This window comes from Acanthopagrus latus, chromosome 7 (genome assembly GCF_904848185.1).
Source record: "Acanthopagrus latus isolate v.2019 chromosome 7, fAcaLat1.1, whole genome shotgun sequence".
In the NCBI taxonomy this organism is placed as follows: Eukaryota; Metazoa; Chordata; class Actinopteri; order Spariformes; family Sparidae; genus Acanthopagrus; species Acanthopagrus latus.
In genome coordinates this window covers 23,695,644-23,722,870 of record NC_051045.1, presented here as the reverse complement: position 1 = coordinate 23,722,870, position 27,227 = coordinate 23,695,644, and the positions used below count along the sequence as shown (strand labels likewise).

Here is a 27,227-nt window from a genome sequence, read left to right as displayed (position 1 = left end):
ACCATACTATAATGAACAATAAGGTATTTCACCATTCTATACTACACTTCACTTTAATATACTATACTATACCTACATTTTCTAAAAGTCCTAATGTTGGAGTTTTTATGCATTTCACTGTATATCATGATGACGTGCCTTGCATCTGAATGGTGCTATATAAATAAACACCATACATAATGTATCATAATTTAGTATACTATAACATACAATACATTTTATAATATACTTATACAACACACACTACTCAATAGTATGCTACACTTTACATATTGTGGTATATATTTCTATACTGTAATAACTATAATACCATATAAAAACTATGCTTTGCAGGAGAGTTGAGTATGGCACTGTATGAGTCATAGCTCATATCTCTCCTTGCACATACACAAATTTCAGCAGAGTCCCACTGAATTCCATTCATTCCAAATACATGGGCCTTGGTCTGCTGTGTCTTTTTTTTTTTTTTTTTTTTCTTTTTTCTGTACCTTCTTCTTGTGACCCCATTGCCCTTAAAATCAATTCACGGACCACACACAATTGAACAATGGCGCTTTCTGTTGCATTCTTAGCCACTGGTAACATCTAATCAAAAGGTCATTGTGCTTGCATGACTCTGTCCTTGAGCGAAGCTGCTTCTTTGAGTGGTTGGCAGGCAACCGTCCCTCAGCCTCGTGTACTGTCACTGAGCATCTGAGAGAAACTTTTTCTTTCTTGTGGCAGAGAGTCATAGGTGGTCCTTGGATGAACTCTGAAAGAAATTGTGTGAATAAGCGTGAATAGAAGGTGAACCTATTCAAAAGGATTATTTATTGCTTTTACTCTTCACTTCATTCATTTCGGCTTTTGGCACATTTCAGGATGATCCACATAATGAAAAGTATAACAATTGAGCTCATTTGAGTGAACAAAAATAGTAAATGCAATAATCAGGGCTGTGCAGTCAGAACTGCAGAAAAATAAATTGAGGCGAGATACTAAATGTAACACTCACACCTACTGGCCAGCAGTTGCACTAGCTCTGATTTGGGGGTTTTCACTGGTTATATCCTCCTCTCTGTGTGTTCATATGTGAAATGAGCAGCTAGTTTTTGCCTCAGCTTCACGTAGCGCATAACCGCCCATTCCTGATCTAAATAACCCTTAATATCAATGAATTTAACAAAAACTTTCCAAAACTTATCAATCGTGAATAGACCCCTGCCCAGTTCGCGTACGTGGAGGTTACGTCACATAACGTTTGCAAACGAATGATGCTTTCATGTGCAGTCGGAAATATTATCGTTAAATGCTTAGTCACCACGTTACTACATTACTCCAAGGTGATATTTTATACCGTTACATAGGAACCGTTTAAGAAGCTACTGCTACTACTACTACTCTTTCTACTGCTACCTCTACTATTTGGTTGCAACGGTGAGTTACTAAACGCCTGTTAGTTAGAGTAAGTAAAAGAAATCAAATGTGTTTCAAATGTACATCTCTCTACTTAATTTAATCCGGGTTGACATTTTACAGTATAACATACACAAGAAACTGGTTGGATGGGGGAACATTTGTCATCGCAGGCGTTTAAGAGTGTGAATGTCTTACGAACACCCTAATTTGCAGATGTCAGAGCTAAGGAGGGACACCTGAACGCAACAAAAGTTCAGTCTGCAGAGTTGTGACATCTGTGGCCATGGAGGAAAAACAGAGCATTACGGACACACAGTTTTCTCCAGGTACCAGACAGAATTCCGTCATTGTTTTCCCTAGTGTTGTAGTAGAGTAAGTTATTAAACTAACGACAGTATAAAAGTTGCCTCTGAACCGTTAGCTAGTTTACCGCCTAAGGTAGCACGGCCACTATCAGCCAGCTGCATGTAGCGGCTAACACAAGTTTTGTCTACTGTTGACATTCGGTGGTCAAAGTTACATCGGCTTGTTTTTAAGCTAATGCTAAGAGGAACGTCGAAAATCACATGGGTCGGACACACTTTAGCAGCCTCTGTATGTTGAATTTAGGTCAGTTCATTAGGGACATGATGAGGAGCACAAAGTTAGACTCCCAACCTAGTTTCGTCTTCCTATTTGCAAAATTAGAAACGGCGTCAAACGAAACTACACTCAGAAATCTGCCAGTCTAATGCAGAATTTTCCTTAGGTCGTATAAACCTGTGTTGCAGAATATGACGTAAGACTTCATATGAACCAGTGGGGTCCTCTGGTAAATTCGGCACTCAGCATGTAGAATAAAATCTGTTCTTACATACTGTCTGTTCCCTACAAAGTCGCCTCAGGCCCTGTATCTCTGAGGTTTTTACTTATGATGAATGTATCGTCAATATACGTCACTTGTGATTGGTTGCCTCTGTGATGTGTCCGTATGTTAATAATTAATCTTTGTCCATTTACCACCTTAGACCCAGGGGGAGCAGGAACAACACAACAAGATGCCCCACGTGACCAAAACCCAGAGGAAATTATCAGCAGGCAGTTGGCAGAGCAGAGCCGCTTTGCTTATGCTGCCCTGTGCAGCGTCTCACTGGGCCAGTTGTTTACTGGACCTGAAAACAGGTATCAGAGCCATGTCATCATGACATGCTGTGAGAGTACTTGCTATTGGTACCAGTGCAGTAATTGTGTTGAGGAGTGTTTGCTTATCCCAGTTTTTTCCCCTCTAATTGCATCAAACATATTATGTGAGTTGTGATGACTGAGGAGATATGAATGTTTGGTCAGTGTGATTAACTATACAGTACTCCAACAAACACTGAGTAGAGACAGGATACTGGTTCTTAGTACACATTTGATTGCATTATATTTTTACTACACGTGGCTTCTAGATGAAATGACCTTCCCTAATGATACAAATCCAAATGAAATATATTAAAGTTGCAGTTGAACTGTTGTTGCTGCACTTGAGGAGCTGAGCTGTCGCATGCCTCTCAGTGTGTTCAGGGAGCAGTATCTGCAGGGCCTGGTCCGCTGGCTGGACCTGGATGAGTCGGTGATGCCGGTCATGGGGGCTTTCCTGTCAGGCCTGGGCTTCGAGGGCTGCGACACCTTCCTGTCCATTCTACAAGCCGACCCGCTGCTGGCTGCGGGGGCTACGCCAATCATACAGGTGTTACTCACTCGAACACAGGGGATGAAATTACATCGAATGCACCCTGTTGGAAATTGGATTGTTGCGACAGCGAATAGAAATGTGACAAAGAAAATGTTGAGTTGAAAGATGATAGCAAATGGGAACATATCATGTAGAAATGTATAACTGAAATAACTACAGAAACACAAGTCAAATATGCAATAAAATAATGAGAATTACAATAGAATCAGCTGGAGCAGCAATTTATTAATTAGTTATAACATCTACAAAGAGTGTGTCATTGATTCTACTCAAGGTCATACTATTATTGACTATTATTTCATTTCATCAAATACAATCAAGAGTTGTCAATGAAACGTTTTACAATTTTGCTTTGCTTTTTATAATAGAAAATTAATTGTATTGTACTTGTTTTGTGTCTTGACTTTGTATTTCAGAGTCTGGTGTCTTTTTCTGTCAAAGATGGTAAGAGTCTTTCGATCAACTGATGACTGTCAACTTTAAATGAACGTAAAAAATTCCATCAGGCTTGTTTATTTATCATTTTACTGCACTCAGGCCAGTACGACGCCAGAGCGAGGGTCCTCATCCGTCATGTCAGCTGTCTGCTGCGAGTCTGTCCACAGCAGCTGGAGGAGTTTGAGGGAACACTGGTGGAGAAGCTGGGTAAAGGAGGAGAGGAGAGCGAGTAAGTCCTGGTTAGATGGAAGGATGGATGAGAGATGAATGTGACTGAGACACTAGAGATGTTTACATGGTGCATTTTACTGTACGAATATTAGGCAACTTCATGGTGATATTAAATTTAAACCTGATTTAATTTGAAATACTAAATGATTATACGTTACGTCTTAGATTTTCTAGTTTTGTCCGTGTGTCAGACCATTAAAACAACACAAACACTGTGCATGGCATTTACGCTTGTATCCAAAATGTTTGCATGAAAATATTTGTGAAGCATTAGCAAGTTCTTCTTTGTCAGGGTGTCATCTAAAATGCAACTAAAGAGTCATTGGAATTGAAGTAATCAGCATCTCAACTAATATAAATGATCTCTCTTACTCTGCCTCTCCATTAGAGAGGAGTCCTCTCGGCGACAAAGGAGAGAAAGAGGGCGAAAGTTACAACGCTACCTCCTCATAGGACTCGCCACCGTGGGTGGAGGAACTGTGATTGGTGATTATTCTTTCTTTGAATATAATAATTTTGAAAACATTTGAAACACCTAGTATCTTAATATGGACCCATAGGCTTCAACTGAAAAACTAATTAACTCATAATTAAATCACATATCAGAATGATGCATGTGCCTTTGCCAGGTGTGACAGGTGGGCTGGCTGCCCCTTTGGTGGCAGCAGGGGCCAGTGCTGTGCTGGGGGCTGGAGGGGCCGCTGCTCTGGGCTCAGCCACTGGCATTGCAATCATGGCCTCCCTATTTGGAGCAGCAGGAGCTGGACTGACTGGTGAGAGGGTTGGATGACACTTGATTGTGTGCAAAAAATAGTTTGAATTTTGACTAGTAACAATACATATTTTTGATATTTTCTCAGATTTGTTTACTCTTCTTTTTGCTCTTCAACCTTTATTTAATTTTCTTATGTTGTATCTCCAGGCTACAAGATGAATAAATGTGTTGGGGCGATAGAGGAATTTGAATTCTTGCCTCTGCGCTCCGGTAAGCATCTTCACCTGACCATCGCGGTGACTGGTTGGCTCTGCAGTGGTAAATACAGTAAGTATGGCTTCTGCTGCTTCACTACCACAACCACTGACAGTTTTCACTGATTAGGTGTAGACAGTGTCGATAAATCTAAACCTGCAGAAATAAACTGAATAAATTACAATTACATTCCCCAGTTTTTTATCAGACGAAGAAGAGGAGTGTTAGTACCAGGGTCATCGTGTCCATCTGCTCGTGGTGAAACAAAATCCAACAAAAACAAGATTGACAAACATTGCTCCCCTGACACATTCACTGCAACCTTATTTTAAATTGATTGATCATCAGCATGTTCTCGTCAGGTTTGGTGGGAGGTTTGGCAGCTCCGCCAGGTCGATTCCTTGGAATATTGAATAGATAACTAGATGATGCTGTTTCGGAAGAAACTGTGGAAGTTTTTTTTCTGGTTGCTTTAAAGCTGATGCTGAAGTGAGTTGCCTGATGAACACCCGGCCGCAAAATTGCATTTCTTGCTAAATTTCATATTAGGGAGTACTGAAAAAAAAATAAAGAGTTGGAATTGTATTGGGAATGTGGTATAAGATGTCAAATGTTGTTTAAGCAATAAGAGGTGTTGAAATCGTGTCATGTAAGTATCCAAGTTCGAATAAGATTAATCACCCACTAACGACAAGCCCTATAAGTGAGTTTTTTATTTTGAAAGACTTAGTAAGCTCCTCTAGGTTCAATTTGATTTAATTTTTTATTGAAAGTTATGATAATATAGAAGTAACTCCAATTATTTCCTCAATGAGCTGTACGTTTTGAAGTTTGAATGGCTAAAGTAGTTACACATTTTAAAAAAACAAGGAAGACTAAGAGTAAAGAGAAACAAAGTACAACCTGGATGAGATCGCTGGGAAACAGCAGTATAAGTCTAAGCAGAATACTGCGCACAATGTTCTAAAGCAATACCAGTAAAGTGTCTTCCTGAGATTATGAAAACAAACCACTCATGTTTTGCTTTTACATAAATCCATGAAGCTCGTTTCCAACACTAAAACCCACACTCAGTTTTGCACAGGCTTAGTACCCCCTTCACATACAATGAAGTAAAAACACTTGATTTACAAGTGCTGCTTCCTTTACATAAAAACACAACTGCTTTCTTCCAGGTTCGTTCCAAGCGCCATGGTGCAGCCTAGGCGAGTGCGGGGAGCAGTACTGCCTGGTGTGGGAGTCACGTTTTCTCAGGGATCTGGGCTCAGCCATGGCCTCTCTGTTGGATGGGCTGGTCAGCATTGTGGCTCAAGAAGCACTCAAGTACACAGTACTCTCAGGTAGGAGGACAATCATGCAGAAAGCACCTAGGCCTTGTCCACACACTCAGAATGTTTTTCCCATTCTGTTCACGTGACCTTCATTTTATGAAATATCTCTGGAAACCCGAGAACACAGAATCGATTCCAAACAGTGTTCGGATTTGGAGACAGGAATGTTTGTGCTTGTGGTGAAATAGTTCATTTTTCTCAACTTCAAAATTGGGATCTGTGATATGTCAGTATCAAAAGTCATGTTATTATTGCATAAACCAATCCTGTATATCTTATATAGCCATTGTCCTTTTGTTTTTGCTCAGCACTGAATTGATTTTACACCATCACACTGTGCAGGTATTGTGGCGGCTCTGACTTGGCCTGCGTCTCTGCTGGCAGCAGCCAGCGTCATTGACAACCCCTGGTGTGTTTGTCTGAACCGTTCAGCTGAGGTGGGGAAACACCTAGCACAGGTGTTGAGAAGCAGACAGCAGGTATCATAAAATTGAATCTCTGTTAAGATGCACTCTACCACAGTGTACCACAGTATTGTGTCAGTTGTTGCTTTAAGTTAGTTGTATATTTTGTGTGCACATTATTAACTGCATTATTTCAACATTCAACTTTCTTTTCTGTCCTTCAATTGTACTCTAGTTATATTACGAGAAAATATTTTGATTGACTTGAAATTTTTCGCTGCACTGAGACAGAAAAATCTGCCAATGTTCAGTAAAAACAATAAATATGAACGCATCTTCAGAATTGTGCATCTCTTCTTTTTCTTTTGGTATTCGAAGGGGAAGCGGCCCGTCAGTCTCATCGGGTTCAGTCTTGGAGCCAGAGTTATCTACTACTGTCTACAGGAGCTTGCCAATGACAAAGGTATGAACATCTTTCAACAGATAAACTATCATTTGATTGGACTTTGATTAACAGCCATATTTGTTTGCACCGACTTGCCAACCATAATTGTTGACTCGGTTTGATTTTCAAAATGTTCTATGTGAGACAATCCTGGGTTTAAAATTTTACCACAGTTATTGCCATCTTTTCTCTTAAATCCCTGGTGATGCGGATTAGTGATCATTTGTGTGATCAAACCATAATTAGCCTAATTGATGTTCTCATTTTCAATCTTTTTTTTTTTTCATGGTACATTGTTCTAACAAACTGGTTGAGTCCTGTGCTGTTGAACTCCTCAGGTAGTGAAGGAGTAGTGGAGGATGTAGTCCTCCTGGGGGCCCCTGTGGAAGGCTCTGAGAAGGCCTGGGAGAGAATGACCCGGGTGGTGGCTGGGAAAATAGTGAACGGCTACTGCAGGTAATCTGACAAAGGTCTATCCTGTAATTAGCATGGAGGCAACTGTGTACATGTTCATGTTAAATGCTTACTGTTGCTTTATAGTTTTGACATGCTCATTGTTCATATTTGAGTTTCAATGTTTTGGCTATTCAGTATCATTAAATGACTTTCTGAACTATCCACCTGTCAGAGGGGACTGGCTCCTGGGGTTCTTGTACAGAAGTTCATCTGCACAATTGTCTGTTGCTGGGCTACAGCCAATCAACATCCAGGATCGGCGTATAATCAATGTGGATCTTTCCTCCGTGGTGAGTCAGAGCTCGTATTAAATAAGGCCCACTGAAGTTTCCTTAATGACTAGTTTTTCAAGTGCATCTCAAGTTTTTCACCTTTCAACAAAAGCCACGTGCAGAGGCATCAGCCCCCTCAAACTGACGCATCAGTGTCACATCTGTTTGCTAGATCAGTGAAATAATATAAGAGTTCCTTGACAGACTGACGAGGGGAGAGAATGAGCTGGCAGGATCCACCAGACACCACTAAAAGGAGACATGCAAAATACACAGGATCTGCAGTTTGTCTTGCTATATTCATCTTTATTCGGTTTTAGTTGTAGTATTTGTACTGTTGTTGTTTCAAAGCTTTACACACATCATTCAGTCAGTAATGATTGTTATTTGATCTGAGGGTAACTATTAGCTGTGGTTTTTCAGAGTTCAGGTTTTGAATTTTAATTTTTGCCAAGTCTTTTTTTCACCGTGAAGCTCTCTCTGTCCCTTCAGTATGTTTCTTGGCCCCTGTAAACACAAAGCTTACATATTATCATCTTTTACATTTTTATGGAAAACATGTTTTACACAATTGCTCATTTACACATCCAGCAGATACTGAGTAACATTAGCATTAATTTGCATCTTTCTGTGGTAATCTGTTTTGGTATTCACGGACTCCTGATGGAAATATCTGTCTCTTTTCTTAAGCTGCTAAATGCCGTACTTTGTTTACCAGCTGTTTGGTCCTGAGAAATGAGAGCGGTAAGAGTGAAACAAAACAGCGAAGTTGCAGGCCCTACAGAAAAAACTATTGCGGGAAGATGCTAAAACACACTGCAGAGATGAGCAGAACTGCAGAGCCTGGTGATAATTTCCTGTAGAATCACCAGAATGATTAACTCCTTTCTCATTACACACATTCTTCTAACCTATAGGTACTATACGACAAATGATTCACTTTAAATGTTCTATTTACAACATTCATTTACACTAGACACTGGATGTCTGCACTTTCCCAACTCAGGGAAAACGGAAACGGCTATTATATTGCTTTTCACTAATCCACCGAACTCCATTGACAAAAATAGTAATTTTAGATTGCTGAACATCCATTCATTCACACTTGACAGAAACAGAATTAAACTCCCCAAACCCACCTTGGTTAGTCTTTCCACTGTCCCAATAATCACCCACTCTGGATAGGTCACACTAAATTTCCCAAATTTGATCATACAAAAACAGTTTCTCATAACCAATAATAAAATGTGATGACATATGCTTTTTTTCTCAGAGAGTTTTATTTGCATTTTAAAAGACACAGTTGTGTTGATCAAATAAAATTCAAATGTAAGAAGATAATAAGGCCCCTGCTGGTCTGTTAAAGTTCACAGCAATGCCTTCCTCCCACTCTGTAATTCCACATGATTCCACATGAAACATCATACACAGTAATGGCCATGTCAGTTGTCATAAGCACAATAAAACCACACACTATACACCTGTTCATGAAATGTGAGGGATAAGATAGCTAGCTTTACAAAGAATATGAAGAACAGACTTGTACAAAGTAATGATGTTTTCTAAAAAAGGAAAATCCTCTGTAATTTACATAGAAATGTTTATCTTTGTATAGACAGTAAAACCATGTGTCTGCTTCCCAGGTGAACGGTCACTTGGACTACATGCGTCAGATGGACACCATCTTGGTGGCAGTAGGAGTCCCCACCAAAGAAGTCCCAGGAGCCTCCTTTGTGATTCCTCAGCCTGTAACAATAACAAAGGGGGCAGTGGACATCCCTGACCAAACCCCTGATGTGCAACGAGTGACTGAGACACAAAACCAAGCTGAGGAGGCTGAGACTTGTACCGAAGAAGGCGGAGACGTGAAGAACGTGGAAGAGACAGAAGAGATGGGTGACGGCTGGGATATCCCTGATATTTCGGACTTGCTTGACTCATTAAATGACCCAGAATCGGAAAGTCAAACTGGAGTCAAAGACAATTTAACACTAACTTCTGAGGAGAACGCCACTTGCGACGACACAGCCTCCGCTTTTAATGCCCCGTGTGACGGTGTGGAGGAGGCTGACCCTGATAATGAACACATATCGTGGAGCTGGGACGATACACACTGGACCATGGAGCACACACACAAACAAAGGCAGCCAAACTTGTAAAGAGCATCTTACAGGACAAGCTGCTTCCCTGTAAGATCTCCTCTTCTCAATTTTTTTTTTTTTTTTTCCCCAGCATCAGAGCTTTGTTGGAGAAAATATTCATTCCACTCTCAACACACTGACATGCCAGAGACAGCAGTCTCCAGTGAAGAGCCCCAAATTGTTTTACTGCTTTGTTTTACCATGATATTGTATTAATTTATTAACAACTCAGAATTTTTTAATGGAAGGTTTTTTTTTTATTTTATTTTATTTTTACAAACTGTAAATATTGTTATAATTTATTGACAGCTGTGAAATCAGATACCTGTAAATACTGTGTATTGTAGGCTGTAGAGGATGCTGCTGGCTCGGTTGCCGTGGATTTTAACACAGTAGTTTGATTTCCACACGGCCAATTCAGTGAATGCATCTTCCTCAAGGCCTTGCTTTTCTGAAGGGCTGCCTTCTGTGGAGTTTACAAAAAGTTAAGTTACAGTGTTTACTGGCACCCCTAACTGCAAGTCTCGACCCTGAACATTTTGTTTTGGTTATGCCCCACATGGGGTTCTTCAACCAAGTTTCTTAAATGGAAAGAAACGCGTAATTCAAGCTAGAACAAGGGTGGAGCTTACTGAATGTGTCCATAGACATTTTTTTTTAACCATAAGGAAATCTCTTGAGCCCGCATCTCTTACCTCATTGTGAGTAAATCGTGAATTATGATGAGTCTCTGTACTTTTCTTGATACACTTTTCCACCATAAACCCTGTCAGAATACTTGCTAACTTTATTTCCATATTCAGTCCAGGCTGTCGACCTGATTGGGCAGAAGCAGAGGCAGCTCGACGCCAGCGTGCTCGGCGTCCAGCAGGTTGACGGCATCGGTGGCGGTGGCTGGGGGGTGGGTGGGGTCAGAGGCCAGGGGAGAGGGGGGGCTGCTGGCGAGGTTCGGCTCCCCTGAGTTGCGGAGAGAGAGGGAGAGCGCAGGTGAGGGTCTTCTGGTTGACCGCGAGGAGCAGCAGGGCAGGAGCCTCCCCAGAGCTCGCTTGAAGTCTCTCATGAACAGCGGGTAGATGATGGGGTTTATTGTGCTGTTGCAGTAGCCCAGCCAGGTGATGGCGTCAAAGAGGGCAAGGGGGACGCACTCACACACTGCCTGAATGAAAGGTAAAACAAAAAAAAAAAAAAAAGGTTTAAAATTACTGACAGTAGCAAAGCAAGTTAAGCTCTGGTCAAATGTGAAGTTTATTATTTTCAAAGATAAATCAGAAAACAAATAGTGAAAATGAACAAAGAAATAAATACAGAGAAATATACATTAAAGGCACATTTTTGGACCTTAAGGTGATTCATGTTTGTATCGTGCACATGGAAAAGGACCCGCAAGCATGACTAGGAAACAGATTTATATGATGAGCAATTCAAAAAGGCTTTGGCTTTGCAAATGTTATATAAGGATGGAAACATATGCAACACATATGTTCGATGTAAAGGGGAAATTCTGGTGTATTCATTCATGAATTACTGCTTGGGGAAACACACCATGCTGGCATAAGTTGCAAAACAACATACTCTTTATTCAGCAACATAACAATTACATTGATAGAATAAATGCAGAAAATTATTCTTTTGTTCATTGTCCCTGAATGTATCTACTTATCCCTTTTTGCTCAATGTATATTATTTTAATATCATTTTATACTTCCATTTATTTATTTTAATTTAAAAAATGAGAAAACGTCACCAAGAAGAAAGTGGAAATACATAAACACCGAAATCAAATCAAAAATTCAGAAAGAACAACAACAACAAAAAAAACATTATTGCCCCATTCCCTGAATATTTATTGATTCTTGGTTAATTGTGAACATTTATTTATTTATAATTTATTGCACATGTTAAAGTCATTTACAGTACAGCTTTTGAATGAATAAACAGGAACAATTAAGAAGATAAAACTAATAGAAAAAGAAATAGTTACATAAATAGGAAGTATGATCTGTTATTTGTATATGGTGCCAATTGCCGATCGTTTTGTTCCCACTTTAAATTTAAGTCTTTGGTGTTTGTTGTGTAATCATCCCCCCCAAAAAAAAGACAAAGGCAGATTTTCTTTCTCACTCACAGTGGTTCATACTTTTTCTTATGAAACACGTCATTTTCCCGAGAAAAAAGAATATACAAATGCATTTTCGCGTGCACGGTTTCGTCTGATGGTTTTAAAAACAGTGATGTTGAGCAGAAACCACTTGGTTCAGAGGAGGACAGTGAAGGAGGAGACAGCTGTTAGAGGAGAGCTTCCAATACTATCAAGATGAGACAGGGAGGCGGTGGGAACGGGACAGGAAGGAGGGGTGCGTTTCACACACCACATTGAGTGTGAAAAGGAAGGAGAGCGCAGACACAGTCAAGTCTCTGTGCTCGGCGTTATGCAGGGGAGAAGCGAGAGGGCACAGATGGGAAATCAAAATTACTGGATCATTGAAAGCTTGAAAAACAGGACAAGTGTCATTACCAATTTAGATTGGGCTTTTTTCTTCTGACATTCATTTACTCTTGCCTAGGCCGTTCATGGCCGCTGATGTCTGCTCGCTGAGTAATGAGCTCGTGTGCTCAGTGTAATCAAATCAAAACCAACAACTTAAAAATGAATACCAATTATAAATGGTACATTGGTGTGTTGCTTCTGAGTTTGGGAATGAGTCAGCCACACGAAGCTGAAATGCCAATCTATTTCCTCGTTGGATAGCTTGGCAAGGGCTGTGACGCCGAGGCTGGCCAACACAAAAATAAACTGGTATCCAAGTGGGGTTTTTTTTTTTTCCTTTCTTTTCCTTCTTTCTTCGGCATTTATTTCACACTGTTTTAGTGGCCATCACACGTTTAAATCTGTGAGAAAACTGGCAAAAAAGTGTTTAAAAATCTGAGTCACAGATTTATGGAATAGAAGAGCTATTCAACATCAGGCTTTTTACACAGTGAGTGATTTTTAAAAAAAAAAAAAAGTATCTTTATAGTGAATAAAGAGAGCATTAAGGTGAAGGCAACCTCCCAGCTCATCTTACTATGCTACTCAGATCCAAGAATCAGCTATCACCGTGTCATGTTGACTGTATTTTCTTTCCATGTTCAGTGATTGCATTTGTCATGTCTCACACAGAGTCAGGGTTCTTTGACTGACCTGAGCCATGTTGGCGATAAAAAAGGGTAACCATGCGCTGAAGAAGAGTCCCAGGAGGACTCCTAGCGTCAGACTGGCCTTCAGCGCCCTCCGACCCTGCCTGTGAGCCAGGCGACGCTCACTGTTCACCGACGGCTGTAGACGGCAGAGGAAACAAAAGGTTACAGGTGCAGGGTCAAATCTCCCTTGCCAGCATTTTGAAAAAGCTAACCTGGGTACTTCTTCATAGCCTTTTTGACAAGCAAATTACATTATGTTAATTCATTTTTAACCTCCTTTATGCACTTAATTAGTGGTTTGCCTGAAAACGTCCAGTTTCGTGCTGATGGCAGCAGATAATCACGACACTAGTCGTGTTTTGATTCCATTGCTTAAAATGGGTAATGTAGGCTTAAGAAGGGTAAGCCTTTCCAAAATGTGGCGCTTTAGTCAATTATTCCTATAGTGTTGTGTTGATCGCAATTAAATCCACAGGATAATCTGCTGATCAAGTGGCCTGTTCATTGAAAGCAGCACTGATTAACAGTGGATGTGGTGACAGTAGGAGTGGAGTTAAATAATTCACTTAAAGGAATTGTTGTATGTGCCACAGCCGCCAGTTAGCTTAGCATAGCACAAAGAATGTCACGCTGTCAAAGTAAAAGAAAAAAGAAACTAATTAATTTGTCACATCCAAAAGACAAGTGTCAAATAAACAGGCTTGTTGTCTTTTTACATTTGACACAGCTGGGCTACATGAGAGTACGATCGAACGAGAAAGTATATGTCCAAAATGTTCCAAAAGTGTTGTGTCAAAAAGCTGATCAAATATTTGTTTATTATGTCTTCTCCACTCCTCAAGAATATGGTAAATATATATATACATATATATGATAATGTAATGAGCACCTTAAACTTGATTAACCAGGCGGCCAATCTTTACAAACTAATGCTGTGCAGCCAAACATTGTTGAAACCAAAACATTTAGATTTTAAATTTTAGGTGAGATCGTTCTGTGTTACTTGGTTTTAGAGGCCAACTGATCAGCGGTATATCTTTTATATGTATATGTTGTCCAATGCAGAAAGAGAGCGTGTGTGTGTGTGTGTGTGTGTGTGTGTGTGTGTGTGTGTGTGCATTTGGTTTAAGGCGAATGTGACAGACTACGTGGGTATGATGTTTGCAGTCACATCTGACACGCTGTCTGTACTTTCCTCTCTCAGATTTCCAGGCAGGTTTTACACCTCTTCCCTCTCACCGAGTCTCTGCTTTTCCTTTAGACATTCTGGGCTGAGAGTGATTAAGGAGGAAAACATTTTTTCCGCAGCGGCAGAATTAGTTCTTTAGACTGCATATCTTAAGATTCTAGGTACAGAATGAAAATAATGAAGAGAGTTTGGAATTCATGAAAAGGTGAAAAGGATTTCTTTATCTCCCTGTCCTTGCAGACCGCCAGTGAACGTGCAGGCACACATTTGCACGGCTTGCCTTTCACTGTTCTCTGTCGGTTCAGATTCAGTGACATCCTCCACGTTTTTATCGCCGGCTTTACACGTGAACACAAGGTATTTGCCATGCCGACAGACGTCTTTATCACTAAATAGCCTCACTGGAAAGACCGTAAACATCCATAGCGCTCCTTTAGATTGAGAGAGGCACATCTTGCTGCAGCACCACGACACAAACACCCTCCGACATACACTATTGAATAGATCATCCATTTTTATTATTTTTTTATCAGCTTGGCAATGTTAAACACAAACTTACGGTGGCCCTGAAGCGCAAATCACAAGTAAATTAAGAAATGTAAACAAGAAAACACAGCCTGCAAATTGGAAAATTATTTAATAATAGTATTCATTATTATAATGCAGCCCAAAGTGCTTCACATTTAAGAACAAAAAAAATACACCAATAGAATTTGAACAACATTTTTTTATGTTTTTCTTATTCACTGTTGTGATTTGCCCTTCAAGGCCACTTTACAAAGTAGTTTTCCCATAAGTCCTACTTTCAGCTATACTTACAGACTAGGCCTACTCAAAAGCAATCTTCTAATCAAACACATCAGGACGGTCAAGAGGGTCTGGACTCAAAACTGAGAAAACTACATTCGGCTGCAAAATAAAACAAACGTTAAAGCGTTATTGGGGTTTTTTTTCAAGCGCCTGAGGCATACATGGCCTCTAATCATAAAATGACCTACAGCTTTAAAATTGCTGCTCGGACGATATCAAACTTGGGATGAGTGGATTTCAGCGTGGCACAGCATTTTGTGTCACGGCATGAGACGCGGTGCGAACAGTGTTGATAAAAAACCTTAAAAATGTCCAGGTAAAGACAGGCTGGAGAGCTCTTACTCAGATGGACTGTAATTTGGTGATTATCGTCTCCACTCACAGAATGAACCTTGCCAACACCCACTCACATTAAGGTCTACTCTACTTAAAGGCCAATCCACTATTTTTTACGCCATTGCTGACTTTTAGCGGGTGTTTCGGTTTGGCTTTTGCGAAGAAACTGGCCAGCACTTATCCACTGAGTGCCCTCGAGTGCATACTCTATCTCAAGTATAGACCGTATCTGCCCTGGCTGTGTGCCCTCTCTTCCTTACCGGTACATTTTGTGACACAAGAGGCTCCTGGTGACTGCAGTCGTCCCCGTCCTGCTGAGGTTGCCCCGCTGCGACCCCAGGTGAGGGAGGCCTGGAGGGTTCCCCGAGGGAGGGATGTGGGTGTGGCGGGTGGCTCAGCGCCGCGACCCTCTTTGCCTGCCTCCGTGCTGCGAGAAGGATCCGACAGTAGGTGAAGCAAATTGCGCTGGAGGGCAAAAAGAATGTGAGTACAGATGCCACCAGGGCAAAGGGCAGGGTGACCCGCAGGCGGCAGTGAAAGGAAAGGCCTCCTGACGGCGACAGCTGAAAGTAGGACGCCGGGTACGGTGTGTCGGAGTACGAGCTGACGTTGCTGCCGCTGACCCCGGGACCTGGCGAGTGTCCACTCCAGTGGCCTAAGCTGTGCCATTTCATCTGAATGGGCAGGAAGGAAGTCAGCGCCGCCAGCCCCCAAGCGGCCCCGACCAGGAGCAACGCCCGCGGCGGCGTCATCCTCTGCTTGTAGCGCAGCGGCGAGATGATGAAGAGGTACCGATCCAAACTGATCACGCACAGGTTGAGGATGGACGCGCTGCAGCACATGACATCGAAGCAGAGCCAAATGGGGCAAAAGGCGGGCCACAGCACCCAGGCCCCACACAGCACGTTGAGCATGGCCGGGGGCATGACCACCAGGGCCACCATGAGGTCGGACAGGAACAGAGACACCAGGAAGCAGTTTGAGGTGCAGCGCAGAGAGCGATGGGCGAACACCAAAGCGATGAGCAACATGTTGCCGCAGACTGTCATGAGGATGATGACAGTCAGCATGAAGGCCAACAACCAGGGGCCGCTGCCAGTGATGTTCCAAGCACTGGCGGTGGCAGAGCTGCTGTTGTAGCTTCCTACGGGGCCAGACGGGTGAGAGTCAGCCATGGTGCTGGTTGTCAGCGATGAGTGAGCCGGCCCCTGAAGGTTCCACTAAATGTTACAGACCTTTGCAGCCAAGGCTCTCACTTCCGGGGCACTGGCGAACAAAAAGGAGCCACACAGTGCTGAGAAGCCATCCAACTCTCTTCCCGCCAAGGTTAACCCGACAGTTCTCCATGGGTAAATATCTCCATCTCCTTTTGGCAGGAATACATCCAGTTGCCCTGGGATTGCTTCCACCGCCACCAGAAAAGTGATCAAAATCACCCACACAGTTTCGCTCATCTCTCCATCCCTGCCTCATCCACAGCTACGAGCCAGAATGAGCCATCCGATGACTGACAGTGGGTTTCGAAGCAGCATGTCACACTGATGACAGCCACTGGAGGAGGGCACACACAGCGAGATGAGCTCGACTAGACGTACGAGAGAGCTGTGTGAGAAACTACCGAAGATGAGGAGAACACGAACCCGTTCTCTGAATGATTCCTCCCCTCAGAGAGGTGGAATCGTGCGGCTTCCGCGGGTCCTTTGTCGAGCTGGAGCTCCGCTGCCTTTCACAAGTCCTTTTTGTTCTGAGAAACAGCGCAGGGGAGCAGGGACCCAAGCAGACACAGCGCAGCAGTCATTTGTAAGCAAGGCTCCGCTCCTAAGTGCTCTACAGGTATCATGATCCTTGTAACGCTGCCTGTATATATCCCCCCCCCCACCCAGCTCCTGTTAATCCCTGTGTCGGCCACTCCAGCGCGCGTCCCAGCCTGAGCGCACGGATTCTCGGAAGGAGCGTGTCAAAGCATCGAGCTGTTAATGCATAACCATGCACAATCACAGCCAAGAAATGCTAATTCTACATCATAGGAATTGGTGTGGGTGGTGTTCTTCCATCTTTGGTCACTGAGGTTTTAACTACTTAGGTGCAACTGTTACGGCGTTCTTTGTGAGGCATTATTAAGTTAGGTCTATTTGAAAAGGGACTCACACAGAATTGAGCATTCTACCTGCTTTCTGTTTCATGGTGTGTGTTTGTGTGAAATTTAAAGAGAAAAGACTGTCTGATCTAGTAGTCGCACTGTCCATTATATCTAGTCTGACTTCATGTTCACGAGACTCAATAACTGGGCTATATAGTCAAGCTTTTTTACTCTACAGTCCGTGGCGTGAAGGTGTTTTTATAGCCTTTCCAATTCAATACACTCTTCCTGGATTTGTTGTGTTTTGACTTTTTTCAACTGAAACAGATGAATGTTCACAAGGTTTTCATGATGAAAATTCACACCTTGATTATACACCAGCAATCTCCACACAACTGAAGTGATCATCTGGACCACCTGGCTGCAGCTGACATGATTTATTGCATCAGAGTAAAAGGTCTTAATACAAAGGCAATCATTTAGTTTGCACTGTATATTCATTTACATACAGTTGTAAAGCATTACCTTCTTTTTTTTCAGCTTTTGTGTTGTCTGTGTCAGAAAATCTAATCGCTTTCGTGCAGGAGCTAGCTGGTTAGCACGCTAACTTAAGCAGACATTTCTTTTTTTTATTTTTTATTTCGAATATGCAAATAGAACATGGCTTCCTGATTGCAGTTTAACAAATTATTTGCACAACATCATATGGAAATGAAGATTTTGAGGAAGCAAAATAATACGATAAAAAGTAAAATAAATGACATATGCGAAAAGGAGTGAGAAGAAGCATAGCTTGTTAGCTCTCACCCCTTTGTCTAAATGAAATTAATACATATACATATATATATATATATATATATATATATATATATATATATGAAATTAATACATATACATATATATATATATATATATATATATATATACATATATATATATACACATACATACATATATATACATACACACACATATATACATACATATACATACCAATACAAATATCTACATACACACATATACACCCACACACACATACACACACACACACACAAACACACACACACACATCCACATTCTTTACCTTTCATCACCATGCCACATCAATTAATAAATGATAATCACCAATACTCATTAATGACCATTATCCATTATACTCGGTAAATAACATGTGTTTATACATTTTCTTGAACTGGTTGATATTTGGACTTTGCTTGAGTTCCTCACTTAGGTTGTTCCATAGCTTGACACCAGCAATAGATATACAGAAACTTTTCAAGGTTGTTCGTCTGTTTATTCTTTTGAAGTTATGTTCCCCTCTTAATTGATAACCTCCCTCCCGATTTCTAAATAAAGTTTGGATATTTTCTGGTAATTGTCTGTTTTTTGCCTTATACATGATAATTTCTGCAGCACAATACATAGACGTCACAATGCCGGGACTGTTGTTTCTCCATGTTCTGTTGATAATTTTTGAGTGCTTTCAACTGAAATTCTTATGTATTGCTCCTTTAAATGTGTGCATTTTTGCAGAAAACCTTTGATTATTTCATTTAAGGGGCACTATGTAGTTTTGGAGAAGAAATTCAAACTCATATTTTTTAATATTTATAATACTGATGATTTAATAACACAAACTCTTACATTTTTGTTTTGCCATAACTGAATAAACAAGCTGTTCTCAGAGGAAAATCGGGTCCCCAGAACACCGAATGAAGCAAGAAAGGTGGCAGGGTCCGCCAAGTATAAATAAAGTAAAGCAGTATGAAAGTGCATCGCCATTAAAGGTCAATTTGTTCATTCATTCATGAAAAAAGGGGTTTGTTGATGCATAAAAAAAGGTTAGTCAGTGAAGGTCATTCTCCCCTGATTAAAATGTTCCCCCCCAAAACTACGTAGTGCACCTTTAAAAGTCCATCAATACATAAGGAACACTTAGGTGTCAGTTCATCAGCAGTAGATTTGGGTCAAACCTCCGTCGTGCATTGTCAATCTAGACGAGGTGACATGATAACAATTGTTATTCACTTCCCAGCAGGAGAGCCTGAATACTAAAACAACAGAAAACAAAAGCAGTCAGGGGGTAAAGTCCTCTGCACCCCAGCGTGTCAACAGCCTCGCCAAATTCGAAACATATTATGCGAGGCTCTCAATTTTCATGCCCCCTCAGAACTGACTAATCTCCATCACTACGCCCATCATCTGCCACATCGCATCAGCTGCTGCCAACCTTCTGACCCCCTCTCACCCACACCAAGCCCACCACCTTATGGGATAGTGTTTGCCGCGCGGCCCCCACCTTTCTCCGCGACACATTTGAGAAAATCACTCCCACACGCATTCAGAAATAAACTGCAAACCCACCTGTTTAAAGCTGCCTTAACACTTGACTCCTATTACTCCCTAAAGCATCGCCATCCCTGCTCGGAGTGTATGATTTATAAGTTAGCTATTATAATTCATTATCTGTCTCGTTTTTGTACTCCGTTGTTCAAAATGATTTCTCACTGGTTGTCATCCATTATAAAGCATCTGAGGGAAAATGACTCACCAGGGCATCGTTTTTGTTCTTATGATCATTTTATTAAATAAACACAGACTGTCCTGATCAGGCACATATACATCATACAGAGTCATACTAGGGATGGATCGTTCAGCAGTGACGTAAAGGTCTAACTGTAGAACAGTGCAAATGGAGACTCCCCCGCAGAAAAAAAAAAAAATTAAAATGAACAGACTCAAAAGAATAAAGACGACAGTCCCTCGGTGACTCGCAGCTATTGCTCCTGTTGAAGAAAATGGAAAACAGCAAAAGAAATCTTGATTTACATTAACAACGACACAAAGTTGTTACTTAGTTAGAAACAAGGAATTATTTCTGTAAGTTGTTTTAAGGTGCATGTGTGTTTTATTGTACTTACAAACCTTTTCACTTCTCTGCTGAAAATAATGTGACCTCAGGTCATTCTGACAGTTGGCGTATGCCATGCCAAGTCCCGCTCCCGAGCCGAATGAAATCGGCCACGTGTGCCCTACAAAGGAAACAGGTACTTTATTTTACATTTAGCAGACGCTTTTGTCCAAAGCATCTTACAGTTATTCATACATTCATACAGTGATGGCGGTGGCTGCCGTGCAAGGTGCCGACACAAGATGCTGGCTCTACCCCCAAGCAGCAGCCACCCGTCTACTTTATTTCTTACACAAAGACACATTTCACTGTGTGATCAAAAACATACCAGCGTTGGCATGTGAAATACTTTTCACACTGTTGTTGTGACACCTTGACTGTTTTTTTTTTTATGTACTTTAATACTCAAATGTTCATTATTGTGCTTTTGAGGATAGGTGATGTAATGCTCTTCTCACAACAAAAGCACAGAATACTCACAATTATAATTTAATTTTGAAAACGTGTTGAAGTTGGATAAACCCATTGTTTAACAAAAAACACTCAAAACACTGACGCTGCACGAAGTAGAGAACTTTTTTTTTGTTTTTGTTTACCTACCTACAGAGCGTTACCCAGCTCTGATTATACACCATCATCCTCTGATGCTCTCTTGTGAAGAACTCAGTAAATTACATGTTCAAGGGCTGAACAATTATTCGAAATATTATCGAAATCACAATATAGCCGAGTGCATAGTCATATTTCAGAGGATACCTTGTTTTTTTTTTTGATAAAGGGAAAATTCTTCACAACATACAGTCAAACACGAGGCTCTGTGGTGATACAGAGATGCCCCAACCTAAGGGAAGATTCCCTTTTTGCTACAGTCCCAAGCAAAAATCATCCTAATCTTTTTGAGAAACGAAATGCAAAATTACCATTCTTGCTAAAATTCCCATATAGCTTACTGTTCAGCAACAATCCGTTGAAACTACTTACGTTTGAAGAACAGAACGGAAAACACGATTCCCAGCCCCAGTCCAGTACCTGCAGAGGTGGACATATTAAAATCAGCTACAGTATGACATGAATGACAATGTCCCTTTAAAATGACTGTTCAATTGATACAGCTATAGGTTAATTCAGTGTGAACCAATAGCAATATTGTTTATTTATTGTGCGCATTTGCATGTATATTATGTATAGTATTTTTTGCTTGTTTTTTGTTCGTTTGCTTTGTGATAATACAGATGACATTAACTTCAAGCTTCCACATTGTACGTGTACTCCCATCCATACAGTATGGTGGTGGGAAGCAGGCCTGTGTATTTGTCTAACAATGGTTAATAGTGAGGTGTTGTTTCCCTTCGCTGTTTCAAAGAACACCTGCACACTTTATACACTGCTTCGTTAAAACAAGCGGGCCAGGTGGTGCCTCATTCCACTGGCTGCAATGTCAAATGACGTAGCACCAAACTTCATTCAGAAAACCGTCAGTTTAAGGCGCTAGCTTACTAGCTTCGCGTGTATGAACGTGGACTTTTTTTTTTTTTAGGAATAATACAGGATCCAGTGGTCTACAAATGCCACTGGCTCATCGGACAACACATAATTTGTAGAAAGTAACACACCTTTATACTGAAAATTGTGGAGTTGTGAGTCCAGACAATGGAAACATAAATGCGTAAGGATGATAAGGGGAATAAAAGTGTGGCTAATGTTTTATATGTCTGCCGAATTCAAGAGTGGGCGAGTACCGGCTCGCTAAATCTCTAAATTAATATTTCCAGCAAAGGTTTACGTGTCGATAAATGGGAAAACAGTAAAGTAACATTTTCTGAAAGGCGGTTCCTCTTGAGCTTTTTCCAACAACTTCATCAAAGAGAAACGCAATTTTGTATACGACTGACGTTGTGGCAAACATACCGATGGTTCTTTGATTAAATTACAGAATTAACCCACAATTTAGCTACTTATCAGAATAAATGTGTCATATGTATCTAATCGGTCATTCGGTTGTCCTTTACGAGCCCTTAATGGCTAGCTAGTTAGCCTATCGCCCAGTCAATGACAGATGTGGTCTATAGTGAAACCTGCGGCTTATTTTGTCGTTACTTTAGGATATTACAATGTCGTCATACACACGAGTCTTTGGGATATTTACCAAGTTTAATGGCACCGTCTGCCAAGCACCGGTCCCACTTTTTCCCCAGCTCCTTCTCAGACATGCTGAACATTAGCTTGTGTCAGGCTAGAAGTGTCAAATGCAGCTCACTGGTGATGCTTTCACGTGCTGTCGGAGAACATTTCGATTTGTGCCACAGAGGGACGACCAAGTGGCAAAGGGCAGAAGGCTGTATTCCCCCAAGAGTACTTTAAAATGTTTGTTTATCAGCTCAGTGTTAATACTGAATATGAGAGAAAAAATTTATATATACTGTATATCTAACTTCGATTATACTTGGTCACATGAACGCAGCATTACGCCAGTTTTCCAAACCTCGCGAGTGACGTTACACCCGCAGCTTAATGTCGCCATCTAGCGGTGAAAACTAGAATGGTCCACACAATAATTAACCCAGTGATTGTATTAATATAGTATAATATATATATAGAATACACACACGTATGGGTTTTAAAAAAAACATTCATATTTGACTTTTTTTAATCCCATCATTTTTTGCAAATTTATTTTAAAGATTCTGAACAAAATTTCGTTTGACACAAACCAGTACACTGCCACGAGTCTTTACAGCATGTTCACCTTATAACACTGATTTCCTGAGATGACAATAGACAATATCTGACCACATACAATGCGCAAACATTAGATATCCATCACACAAAAAGTTGGCATATTTTGAAATCGTTACCTTTACATAAAGATGCTGGGACACTTGATTATTGTGCATTCAAATCTGAAAACTAGAAAACTGGTGTTTAACACAGAATCAAAGCACTAAACATGGAAATTATGGTATATATGAATCCTACAAACTGACTGACAAACATATTCAATTCATAAAATGGCAGACAATCACATACAAACGATCCATGTCACTCCTCAGCAGGCAAAGTGTGTGAAACGGCCAAAAGTCATCTTGTTGGCAGTGATTATCAAGCACAGCCGTGAATACAAGTTGGCTTCTTAATGGCCTTCAAGTGAACTCTGAAAGAGGGGATGGTGATAAGTATTTTACACATTGTGAGTGTGAGTGAACAGCAAAGGGACACCAAAGAGGTAGAGACTGTGTCCTTGACGAATAAATGCATCTTTGGCCAAAACAAAATAAATCCCCTTTGCTTTTACTGCCTTTACTCCAAATATAGATGTGTCTTAGCTTTCACTTGTCTTGTCAGTGACAACCAAGTGGTAATGCACATGTTGTGCATGTGAAAACAATAGCTGTCATCCAAATATACCCGCAGGTGAAAGCTTCCTACCATGATGTGTTTAGGTGGCCTTCACTACAAAAAAATATGCTGTGGGTTTAACTGCATTCCATCTTATATAAAAAAATAATGTGGTGCACACAGGCAAAGAGATCATCAACCCCCTCTCTTCCAACCCTGGTCCTGGAGGACTTTTTGCCCCAACCACAGTTCACTCTGAAGCTGCGCTGATCACTGTGGACCCTGACTGAGGGGACTGTTCTTGTGCTGCTGTTGCTGCTACTTCTGCTTCTGGCTGGCTGGTTTCTTCTCTCGCTGTTTTCACAGAGCTCTTGCTGATGACAAGGAGGTCTCGCAGCTCCTTGTTCTCAATCTTAAAAAAAAAAAAAGACAAAAAAAAGCATAGAAAAAAGTGTAAAAAATAAGATAACTGATGTATGATAACACTGTAAGGTATGTGTATGCGTAAAGAGCAGCAGATTTGAATGTCTGTTTGACCGACGGCAGGGCGGGGCTACACACATGCCGAGGCAGAGCAGAGACAGTATGCCAGTATGAATTCACTCAGAAAAAACATCCACAGTTGCACCTGATTCTACTGGAGCACTGTGCTCACCTCTAGTTGAGCGAGCCTCTCTCGAACAGAGCAGTAGTGCTGATCGTCCACCTGCATCGCCCTTCTCATCACCTGGCCCATCTCGCATATCCGCTCCACCTGGCTCTGCACTTCCTGGAGAATATCCAGAAAACAAGATGTTTCTTAAATCAAAGCACTTAGCTGTACAAGCAATAACTTGGGAGTCCTAACGTATTGATTAACTGAGAATTTTAAAAACGCTGAGACAGCCGGTGTACTTTTGCGTGGTCCTCGTGGAGGCTGAGCACAGGTTTGGTGTCCAGCTCCTTCTTCGCCATCATCAGCTGAAGCATCTGCTTGCGGTATCGACCCATGATCAACTCTAGCGCGTACTGGTGTTCTTCAAGAGACAACCAAAGCTCTGTAGAGACAGCCATGAAGAGGGTTAGCAAAGATGTATTACAACAGCCATATAATATAAATAGGGTATGTCTTTTTTTTTTCTTTTTTTTTTAACCTTTATTCTCCCGCTGTAGTTCTTTGATTTGAGTGTTTTCCTGAGTCAGAAGGACATGGGGCTTGTATTTGGTCAGCTCCTGAATCTCTGAAGTGTCTTCTATTTGCTGGGAGGAGAGAGCCACAAAGGGCAGTCGTGAAGAATGTTTAAATATTAAATCAACCATTTGTGAAGTGAATATGAAAACTTTGAAAACGTGTTATGTCAGAAAGGTACAAACTGAAAGACCCCTGCTTCCAAGTGCAATGATGATGCTACAACAAGGTATGGTGGTGTAAAGCCAGTTTGATCTATTTTTTAAAGATATACAATTATTCTACTCGTAAAAGTATCTACTTCCAATCTCTGCATCAAAAGGGAAACTGTAAAAAGATTTCCAAGAAAATCAAAACGTCTGATTGTTGCTTTCCTGCTAATGTGGAGGTTGATCTGCTTGGTCAACAACTTAATTCTTTATGTTTGATTGTTAGAGCAAATACCCTAAACAAACACAATAATCACAGTTGGTCTCAAAAAAAGAGGAATCTCATGCAATATAATGAAGCCTCTGTAACTGAATGTCATGCCAAACTCCATTCAGCAACAAGGGAATTTAACGTTGCTGTGGTTATTGCAAACATACACAGCTACAAAACATCTGAGCAGATCATTTTGAAAAACTGAAGAGACTTTAATTCATGAACAATTAACCACAATCTCAGCTTTTTATATGTGGTCCACATGTTTCCCTGTATCATGATTGGTCAAGATCATCAGAAGAAACACTTCAGAAACTGGGGGGGGGGGGCAGTGAATTCTGCTTTGGGTTTCACTTGTTCTGAATTGGTGGGTAAGTCCGAGCTCAACTACGCCTTGTTGTACCAGTATTGTGAGTATACAGAAGGAGTGCAGCTTTACGCAGCTGGGTACATGGTTACCATGTCGAGATGCGTGTCCTTACCTTGTCTGGAAGGGCATTTCCCACCTCTCTCATGCTATGCACTCTCTGGCTGAGGGCCCCTGACTGCTCTATAAGTCCCTCGGCGGCCGTGTCGTGCTCTTTCAGCCTCTCGAGAAGGGTCCGGGCATCGCCCAACACTTTTTCTAAAGTGCAGGCCATTTATTGGAAGCTGACAACTCCTGTGTGTATCGCCAACAAGCTACTCCACACAGTCAGCTGGGTGAAAATACCTCGCCGTCTTTGTCTACCTTAGCTTTCTAGCCTCAGTTAGCCGAGGCAGCTGTGGTGGCTTTGCAGCAACGTGTGCAAACTATACCAGACTTGTGGAAATACTTGTCGGTAGAGAGAATAACTATAGTTCTCACGAATAAAAATGGTTACTCTTATTTGTTGTCAACTGCCGTTTCCGTGTGAAAGACTAAACGGCAACGTCACGTCCGTGTTTTCTTCTTCTTTGTATACATTTCACGAGCATCGCAAACCACATTCGGGGTGGATGCCGCCCTCTGCTGGAGAGTTTAGATATTATAGACGTTTGAAAGATGAAAAAAATAATAATAATAATAATAAAAAATAGCCGCAACCTAGGCAATTATTTTAAAAACAAAGCAAAACACCGGTATACGGGGGGGGGGGGGGGGGGGGGGGGGGGGGGGAGCCATGCTGAGTTTATTAAAGGTGAGCACTTATAGCATATTGCTACTTCAGACCAATCAACTTGTGTTTCTTTTTTTTTTCCATTTGTTTTTTTTTTCGTGATCTATATTCATTGCATTATCAACTCGTCCTATGGAAACAATCACTTAATTCAATCAATTTTATTTTATTTTATTTGAATTCTACTGAGATTTTGTGTGGCTGTGACATCATGTTAAGTCGCAATTTAAGTCTAATTTACAATGTTTAATAATGTTGCAACCCTCCTTTTTTAGCTTTCTATGCTTTCTATGTGTCTTTGTGGTCCTAGCTTGAACAAAGATATACACACTAAGTTATTGATCTTTTTATTATTATTCCTGCTCTTATGATTATGTTGGTACTTTAACTCAGCGGTACACACGGGAAAAATACATTAAATGAATGCATATAGACTGTTGTGTGTATTTATATCGGCCCTGTATGATTAAAAATCAAGTAAACTGATGCACACGTTTGATCGATCAGCCATTAAAGACCTAATCGGCTTATTTAAGAGCTCAAGGTATTATCATCATGTCAGAAGCATTGCGGTGTCTCGTTGACCTACAATGTCGTTCTTGAATACAACCCCAAGTTGCAACGTGTGTCATCAGAAACTCTACCAAATGAAGAGATAGGGCACTGTTAATTGATCAAATGTGGGACACGTTTGGGGTTCGGGTGTCTGGAACAACCGAATGGCATGCTGATTACCACATTGTCGGGAGAGCGGCATTCGAACCTAAACGGCAAGTTAAAGAAGAGAACCCCACAAATAACATCGGGGATGTGTCACCAGAATCCCATTGTCACTTCGTCACCACAGTATGG

At 41.1% G+C, this 27,227-nt stretch overlaps 4 protein-coding genes across 5 annotated transcripts; 1 reads left to right on the top strand and 3 right to left on the bottom strand.

Moving 5' to 3' along the window:
* The first annotated feature begins 1,277 nt into the window (after window positions 1–1,277).
* Window positions 1,278–10,529, top strand: tmco4 (transmembrane and coiled-coil domains 4). The gene is made up of 15 exons (XM_037105283.1): window positions 1,278–1,416; window positions 1,612–1,724; window positions 2,406–2,559; window positions 2,935–3,109; window positions 3,532–3,559; window positions 3,653–3,782; window positions 4,173–4,270; window positions 4,414–4,557; window positions 4,707–4,826; window positions 5,930–6,094; window positions 6,428–6,564; window positions 6,868–6,952; window positions 7,273–7,390; window positions 7,563–7,680; window positions 9,306–10,529. The coding sequence occupies exons 2-15, from the start codon at window positions 1,682–1,684 to the stop codon at window positions 9,819–9,821; spliced, it is 2,031 nt and encodes a 676-aa protein (XP_036961178.1). The 5' UTR covers window positions 1,278–1,416; window positions 1,612–1,681; the 3' UTR covers window positions 9,822–10,529.
* On the bottom strand, window positions 9,872–18,218 carry htr6 (5-hydroxytryptamine (serotonin) receptor 6). Its single transcript, XM_037105284.1, has 3 exons — window positions 15,579–18,218; window positions 12,985–13,119; window positions 9,872–10,959 (listed from the first exon to the last, which is right to left on the bottom strand). Exons 1-3 carry the CDS (start codon window positions 16,491–16,493, stop codon window positions 10,603–10,605), a joined length of 1,407 nt encoding a protein of 468 aa, XP_036961179.1. The 5' UTR covers window positions 16,494–18,218; the 3' UTR covers window positions 9,872–10,602.
* Window positions 18,219–19,956: 1,738 nt separating this feature from the next.
* On the bottom strand, window positions 19,957–22,592 carry micos10 (mitochondrial contact site and cristae organizing system subunit 10). Of its 2 annotated transcripts, none has more exons than XM_037105381.1 (4): window positions 22,456–22,592; window positions 21,291–21,338; window positions 20,320–20,430; window positions 19,957–20,184 (listed from the first exon to the last, which is right to left on the bottom strand). In XM_037105381.1, coding segments are annotated over exons 1-4 (234 nt in total). In that variant the 5' UTR covers window positions 22,529–22,592; the 3' UTR covers window positions 19,957–20,182. The 2 variants fall into 2 exon arrangements, with proteins under 2 accessions (XP_036961276.1, XP_036961275.1); XM_037105380.1 differs by having other exon boundaries at window positions 20,324–20,430; window positions 22,456–22,577.
* A 346-nt stretch (window positions 22,593–22,938) lies between these two features.
* Window positions 22,939–26,241, bottom strand: sike1 (suppressor of IKBKE 1). The gene is made up of 5 exons (XM_037105379.1): window positions 25,719–26,241; window positions 24,779–24,884; window positions 24,540–24,682; window positions 24,301–24,414; window positions 22,939–24,057 (listed from the first exon to the last, which is right to left on the bottom strand). The coding sequence occupies exons 1-5, from the start codon at window positions 25,875–25,877 to the stop codon at window positions 23,896–23,898; spliced, it is 684 nt and encodes a 227-aa protein (XP_036961274.1). The 5' UTR covers window positions 25,878–26,241; the 3' UTR covers window positions 22,939–23,895.
* Between the last annotated feature and the right edge of the window lie 986 nt (window positions 26,242–27,227).

Coding starts and splice junctions, on each gene's coding strand:
- tmco4 (XM_037105283.1), top strand. CDS start 1,682: ATGGAGGAAAAACAGAGCATTACGGACACACAGTTTTCTCCAG. Junction 3,783..4,172: donor AAAGGAGGAGAGGAGAGCGA/GTAAGTCCTGGT, acceptor CCTCTCCATTAG/AGAGGAGTCCTCTCGGCGAC. Junction 4,827..5,929: donor GCTCTGCAGTGGTAAATACA/GTAAGTATGGCT, acceptor GCTTTCTTCCAG/GTTCGTTCCAAGCGCCATGG.
- htr6 (XM_037105284.1), bottom strand. CDS start 16,493: ATGGCTGACTCTCACCCGTCTGGCCCCGTAGGAAGCTACAACAGCAGC. Junction 13,120..15,578: donor TTGTGTCACAAAATGTACCG/GTAAGGAAGAGA, acceptor TGCCGTCTACAG/CCGTCGGTGAACAGTGAGCG. Junction 10,960..12,984: donor TTATCGCCAACATGGCTCAG/GTCAGTCAAAGA, acceptor CCTTTCATTCAG/GCAGTGTGTGAGTGCGTCCC.
- micos10 (XM_037105380.1), bottom strand. CDS start 22,528: ATGTTCAGCATGTCTGAGAAGGAGCTGGGGAAAAAGTGGGACCGGTGC. Junction 21,339..22,455: donor AGACGGTGCCATTAAACTTG/GTAAATATCCCA, acceptor CCACCTCTGCAG/GTACTGGACTGGGGCTGGGA. Junction 20,431..21,290: donor TTCCGTTCTGTTCTTCAAAC/GTAAGTAGTTTC, acceptor TTTCCTTTGTAG/GGCACACGTGGCCGATTTCA.
- sike1 (XM_037105379.1), bottom strand. CDS start 25,877: ATGGCCTGCACTTTAGAAAAAGTGTTGGGCGATGCCCGGACCCTTCTC. Junction 24,885..25,718: donor GAAATGCCCTTCCAGACAAG/GTAAGGACACGC, acceptor CTCTCCTCCCAG/CAAATAGAAGACACTTCAGA. Junction 24,415..24,539: donor TCCACGAGGACCACGCAAAA/GTACACCGGCTG, acceptor GATATTCTCCAG/GAAGTGCAGAGCCAGGTGGA.